Genomic DNA, 7212 nt, shown 5'->3' with positions numbered 1-7212 from the left:
TCAATGTCGACTTTTATCAAATTAAAATATTTTAAAATAGAATGCAATCTTTTTTTTAAAAAACAACATCCGTTTATTTGACTTTTACTTTTTGAAACAAAAACTTATTAAATTTTATAAATGCATCTATATTTTTTTTAACTGAATAATTTTCAGCCAATCTGCAATCCATTTATAAAACCAGTTTCGTCTTTAAACAACGTAATACACAAATAAAAATTATTTTTATAATTAAATTATTAAATAAAATTGTTAAGGAATTTACGGAGGGGGCGCGGATTTGTCAGTTGGGCAGGCAGTGAAGTTTAAGCCCAATTTTTTTCTTTAAAAAAAAGGGACATGTCATCCCTCCTCTACACAAACTTCACTTATGCTACAAACCACATAGCAACAATTGAAAAATGGATCACTCCGCCGTGAGATTAGTCCTAGCATATTTATTAATTTATTTATACAGGTATGGATTCTAAACATATATATGTGTAAATATATAAAATAAGGAAATATTCAACATAACAACACACAAATAAAACTTTATAAGTATTGTGTCACAATGTACATGTGTATAAAAAATATAAAAGAAATGAGAAGGAATGATAAAAATTTAATTACACAATTAAACAATAGTAATATATAAACATATATAAAGGAAATGACAAGGAATGATAAAATTTAATTAAAACTACAGAAACATATAAACAAATCAAATGCAATCGCCGCAATCAAGGTAAAAAAAAATATACATTTAAATCATCTTAAAGAAAGATAAGATGTAAAAGAAGTGTATTACTCATTTCCTTGAGTTGAGGAATTGGACTAAGATGATAGATAAATTAGGCTCTTTACAACCTGTGCACCACGACCAGTATTGGACTATTGGGTATCTACATTTTTTTATTCTTGCCTAAAGCTCCTCATTAAGCTTGAGGCTTTTTGCCACCCCAAAGCTTTTTCAAGGGCACACGTCTGTATCCTTCAGGCCCTGGCTTTTCCTCTCCCTGGCTTAGGAATCTCAGCCTACATAGGCCTTAGGCTTGTTTCTGCCACTCCAAGTCCATACATATGCCTCCGGAGTCTGCACTATGCAGTGTCCAGTTAGCAGTCCAACTATTATTTTAGTTCTAGCACATCCTAGATTTATTAGTTTCTGCGATGGTCCTTTGATAAATTTTTTCGCACATCTGAAACTCACACACTGTCTCAACCTGGATATACAGCAAATTGAAAGTAGATCAACTGTAAAAGTTAACATTGTCATGCCCTTTTAAAAAAATTCATGAAGCAGTTTTGTTTGAATCTGGTCTGGCATCCTTTGTCTAAATGAAGAGGGGAAGTGGCTCCATTTCAATTTACAGAATGCTCTTTCTTCCCCTGTTATGAAAAATATTTCTTATTAATGAGTGTATCAAAATACACAGAATTTGTTCGATTTACCTAAGTGACCTGTTGAATTTGTATTATCAAATAATTCAAATAACAAGAGTTGATTGTACATAATATTTTCTGATGTAGTGACCAAGCAATTGAACTGTATTCTAAAAGGGGACAGACCATAGCCTTAAACAGTTCTTTCTGCATCCTTAAATTTTTTTGTAGTCTATATAAGAAACGTAAAATTTGATTTGTTTTATTAATTGTTGAGATGCAATGTAAGTTAGATGTCAGGTTGTTAGAGTATGTGATACCAAGGTCTTTAATGGTATTCTACTGGCCCAATTGGATGTCTTGTAACTTAACAATTTAGTAACTTTTTATTAGTTACTAAATTGTTTCACAATTTGATTTCTATCTTGCAAATAGGAGCTAAACCAATTGAGGAGAGAACCATGTATCACAATTGGTTTTGGATAAGGAGATAATGATTAACTTTTCAAATACCTTGCTATAACCTAAATATATTGTGTCAACCTGTTGCTGATAGTTAGGGCTTTGGTTGTGTAGTCTTTAAACATAAAAATTGCTGTTGTTGAACGAGAAGGGTGGAAACCATGTTAAGGTATTATGTAAGGATTTAACAAAGGACTGATAGTTTTTAAAATCAGAGTTCAAAGACTTTTGCTGTTACCGGTAATAAATTGTATTTATAGACATATAATACATATATTTATACAATGAACCTGTTCCTCAATCTGACAAAATTACGATTTAGGACTTGATTTGGTAGAAGATTAACTTGGAATTCACACATACGACTAAAACAACAGACCCTTCACAAACCATTTAATGCTTTAAAATGCTTTAGTACCTACTAAACCAACAATCAAAATTACTACTAAAATTAAAACTTTTGATACATGTGTAGATATACATACTTACTCAAAACTATATGGACGTATGGGTGCCAAGCTTATGGATCAGCCAAATATAATCCAATATTCAAAGATTACAAAGTTTTCAATCCAAAATTTTAAGACTAATTGTTTCTGCTCCTTCTTACATAAACAATAATACTTTATTAAAATTTTATTTACATAGAGTTAATATAAACACAAAACAAATTAAGAATTGTCGGTATTGTTTGAAAGTTTGCTGCTGATCATATCCTTGAATTGCGTCAATATCCTATTCTCTCTCTTTTGCCGCTCTTCCTTGCTGAACATAGCCAAAGCACGCTTCTCGTCAGCTGAATAAATCTGGTTCTCTTTACGGAGACGTACAGCTTCCATTCGGCGATGTCTGAAAAGCAACAATTTGTACAAAGGGGCACGAACAAGTTTGAAAATGAAACTGGAAAATGGAACAAATCAAACCTGCTTCCGCTCATGACATAGCCGACAGATTCATATGAAGCGATCTGTTCTGAAGTCAGTCCAATTTCACCTCTCCTTGGAATTCGTTTGCCTTCAGCAACGTAAGCTGCCATTGCAGCACCCTCACCAGGAAGGAGAGCTTTACCAAAATCTTTCTGGGATAATGTGTGCGATTTGAGCACAGGACCAACTTCTTCTTCTTCCATTGTTGTTTGGAGTACTGGAATTATTTTGAGTCAATACAATAATTAGCATATTATACTAATAGATTTTAAAAAAAGCATGCGATAAGGTGGAGAAAAATAATCTATTTAACAAAAAGATATTATGAATTAAAAGAAAAATCTAGAGAAGGGGCCCTTAACACATTTTAAATAACTTACTACTCTTTTCAACCCATTCTTCTTCACTCTCTTCTGATCCACTTGAACTGCTGGTTTCTTTTTTCTTCCTTTTCTTGTGCTTGTGCTTCTTTTTTTCTTTTTTAAGTTTCTTTTCTTTTTTCTAAAACCAAAAATTGAACTTACTTAATAATTTAATTAATTACTTATTTTTATAAAGAAAATTAACACACCTTTTTCTTTTCTTTTTCTTTCTTCTTCTTCTTCTTTTTCTTCTTAGCATCGCTGTCTGTTTCAGATAGATTTTTATTTACCAAGCGGGATTCATCCACTTCTTCATAACTAGATAAGAGATAAATTGATAAGGGAAATTGTCAATTTTAAATTCAAAAATAAAAAAATAATGTGAGATTTCTTCTTGAGGTCTGTGTGGAGATGAGCCTGTAGTTTGGCCATTTTTTATCATCATGCTTTTATAAACATATATAAATCAATACACAAACCTACCATTAAAATGCTGGAATGTGTATCTGATAAAAAAAAAAAAAAAGATAGATAGACCAGAATGATCAGATATGACCAGAAAGAAGCAGAAATATAAATTGTGAGACTTCCTTCCTCTTGTAGTATGCAAAGTGATCACTGAAAATATGACCTATATTTTGGCCGGTACTTCTTGGTACCTCCTTTATATCATTTATATCTATACTCCCCAATACCATCATCACCACCTACCGCAATTTTGTCCTCTAACTTGAATCCTATCCAAGCTACCTCCAACATCGAAGAAATACTTGAGCTTATCAAAGACTAGTGCAAAAAGTGGAGGACAAGACAACGAAGAAAAATCTGTTCAATGTAAGTTCACATTGAAAAAACAGTCTTGCCTCCTCTGTTCATCAACAACAAGAGATAACAACTTCAAGTCAAATACTTAGGTCTATACCTAGAAAGCAGACTGTCGTGGAATCCCCATACAAGACTTAAGAGAAGATAACTATGAAAACTTCTAGGATCCAAAATCCATCTTGACTACTTTGGACATACAGAGTAGAACTCGCTCAAATGCCTGACTGGGGCCATTGAAAAGATTTAAGATTAAGAATAATATCAAATGAAATCAATGAAGGAAAAAGTAAAAGCAATTTTTAGGCATACCAGAATGGAAGGGGATAATTTGTGCGAAAATGGGATGAATAAATTAAAGTAAATAAAAAGTAAACAAAGCATTATTTACTGTTTATTTTGACCACAATCACTCCTAATTACCAGAATTTTTTAATGTAGACAGAAATGGATTTATTTTTAAACTACATAAATTGAGTGTACATTAAATTTATCCATCAGTGTTATTTGGTTGTTTCTAGTCCTTAATGCTGTGACTGCGTATAATTTTGTCCATTGTGACTTTATGCATTCAGTGAATATTGTAAAAGTCAACAGTCCTGAAAAGCAGGTAGGATTAGCTGACCTAAATAAGAAATGAACAATATTGAATTCATTCTGAACCAGCACAGGTTCAATTATTGGGCCTTCAATCTGTCAACACGTGGGTTTGTTGAACTACTCCAAGACGTTTCAGCATTACGCCATCTTCAGTGAAGAAGGAACCCAGTTTCTTAACAAACTAAGTGAAATTTCTGTTTTAAGTATTAGAAGTATCGACCACTTTTTTACTTATGAACAATCTGGATTGAGGTATGGTCTTGAAGAAGAAAGAAAATTCAGTTGCTACTGCCAAGCTTTCTACCTATTTTAAGGTCATCATCAGGGCAAAACAACCTTAAATATGTTTAAATCACAAATTTCCTTGGTTACAGTATTCTCTCAACAGTATGGAAAACTGTTACAGTCCATGGAAATGTTGGGACTTGTCAGTCTTCAAGGACATTTGAGATCGCTTGTAAAAACTTAAATATGTCAATCTCTAGGCGTATTTAAGATTGTTTTGAACTGATGATGACCTTAAAATAGGTCAAAAGATTGGCAGTAGCAACTGAATTTGCTTCTTCAAGACCACACCTTGATTGAGAATTGTAAACAAAGTTTAAGACAAACCCAATAAGTGATCCATCGCCGGTTCAGCATGAGTCTAACCGAATCACAGACCAACACCCAGCATCACAAGTACATCGCCAAGCCAAAAAGAAATCTCACAAGAAATATTGTAGTAATACAAAATTATAGTGATTATATCATATATGTAAATCACTTACTTCTCAGATGGCCGAAGAGGTGATTTTCCCCAGACAGTCGGAACTCCGACAAATGTTATTTTCTCCCTTTCTTCCCTACGATATGTCCAAAACTCATCCTCAAGATCTACGTTGTCCCTCCGCTTCTTGTGCCAGTGGCCGCCACGGTTTTCCTCCTCTTTCCTGTTGTATTTGTTGGCAGGTTTGACGAATCCATTTTCCGACAATTTTCTCAGCCTATCGTTTATGGTTTCATCCCTTTTGCGACTAGGTTCTCTGGTTCTGGAAGCACCCCTCGGCGACTCCCTTCTACGTTCCCTGACGTTCCTATCGTCGTGTCTATGTTCATCTCTGTCCCTGAAACCCTTAGAACTTCGCGACTCCTTGGCTTTCGATGCATCCCTGTGTGTGTTTCTCCTACTCCTCGAGTTTTCGGAAGAAGAGTCACTAGAAGTACTCGACCTTCTCCTCCTTGATCTACTCCTTGAACGCGAAGGGGCCATCCCTATGCAATACACTTGTATAGCCAAATAATCATTCTAAGACGTATCAAAAATACTGATAACCACTTCTCGTTATTTACGGATCACTTTACAGACCATAATTCAAAAGATTACGCCAAACATTGTATTTAACAATGACTGCAACCTCCCGAAAACATAAACATTGAGCAGCATAAATACCTTTCTACGCAATACTGCCAACTACGTCATAAATGGGGTCCCATGCGTTTTTTGTAGTTTACAATTTTAAAAATCACTTCCCCTCTAAATAATTAGTCAGAGAGATTTAATATAATTAATAAATAAATTTATCCTGTTCAATTTTCTACGGAGGAAGGACTTAAAACTAAAAAGACATTTTCATATTAGTACTCTGAAAATCAACGTTTTAATGTGCAGTACTTTTACATAAATATCTGTTTAAAGTGTTCCACCTATTTTGGGAATGTATCGACCAATTTTTCATTCACAAATAGTCTGGATGAAAAAACAAATTCAATAGTTATCTGGCAAGCTTTTGACATAATTTAAGGTATATTATTGTTTAGATAAACTCAAACTTTTAAACTTTAAGTTCCAGTAGATTTTCTTTATTTATGGAACTTCTTCCAACATGAAAAGAAGGGTCCGCACTACAATCCGACTTCTTAGCATTGCTAATACAGTAGTTGGTAGGTCTATGCCTTTTCTTTGTACGAGTATTGCCAAAGGCTCCCTCTATATCCATGAAGCAGTAGAGTGCTATTTCCCTGTCTACCAATTTGTTTAGGGCTCTCTCTGTGGATTTACCCTTTTGGTATGCTTGCTGCTGAATTTTACTATATAATTGTCCTTAATTTCTTGGCCTATAATATTCTCCATTGTCTTCTGGACAAAAGAAGTTAGGCTTATGAGTATTGAGTAGGACTGCCTTTGATGAATCTGAGGTGGGACTTCCTCCTTTCAGTATGAACACAACTCTTGTCTCCATAACTTTGGGATATGTGCTACTTCATAGCTGGTTCTAAAAATGTTACATATTGATAACAGGGATTCTAATCCCTGTTACAGTAATATCAGAGAAATATTGTCCCCTCCTGGTGATTTGTAGGAGTTAAATCTGTTTTGCCCATTTAACTTTCTTGGGAGTAAATATTTTACCAGAGAGACTTTGATTTACTGAGCAGTTGGCAGTGTCTGCTTGGTTCTTTCTAGGTATTTTTTAAATTTTATTATTTTTTTTTTAATTAGTTAATAAACTTTTTATTTTAACATGTCTTTACAACCAAACTTGTTTTATAAAATATGAATAAACCTAACTTTAAGGTTGGTTTATTTTGTACATGAGTGAACATTAGAAAGAGTTGGTCCAATGACAGACCCTTGGGGTACTCCTGCTGGCAATTATATAGTAAAAGATTTGATAATGCATCTTCAACCTGTA

At 33.7% G+C, this 7212-nt stretch overlaps 1 protein-coding gene across 1 annotated transcript; it reads right to left on the bottom strand.

Moving 5' to 3' along the window:
• Window positions 1-2203: 2203 nt before the first annotated feature.
• LOC106665064 (NKAP family protein CG6066) lies at window positions 2204-5952 on the bottom strand. The gene is made up of 5 exons (XM_014391237.2): window positions 5308-5952; window positions 3325-3433; window positions 3134-3254; window positions 2751-2970; window positions 2204-2676 (listed from the first exon to the last, which is right to left on the bottom strand). The coding sequence occupies exons 1-5, from the start codon at window positions 5787-5789 to the stop codon at window positions 2499-2501; spliced, it is 1110 nt and encodes a 369-aa protein (XP_014246723.1). The 5' UTR covers window positions 5790-5952; the 3' UTR covers window positions 2204-2498.
• Between the last annotated feature and the right edge of the window lie 1260 nt (window positions 5953-7212).

This window comes from Cimex lectularius, unplaced genomic scaffold (genome assembly GCF_000648675.2).
Source record: "Cimex lectularius strain Harlan isolate CLEC.00 unplaced genomic scaffold, Clec_2.1 scaffold55, whole genome shotgun sequence".
Taxonomy (NCBI): Eukaryota; Metazoa; Arthropoda; class Insecta; order Hemiptera; family Cimicidae; genus Cimex; species Cimex lectularius.
This window is presented reverse-complemented; position numbering and strand designations above follow the sequence as displayed.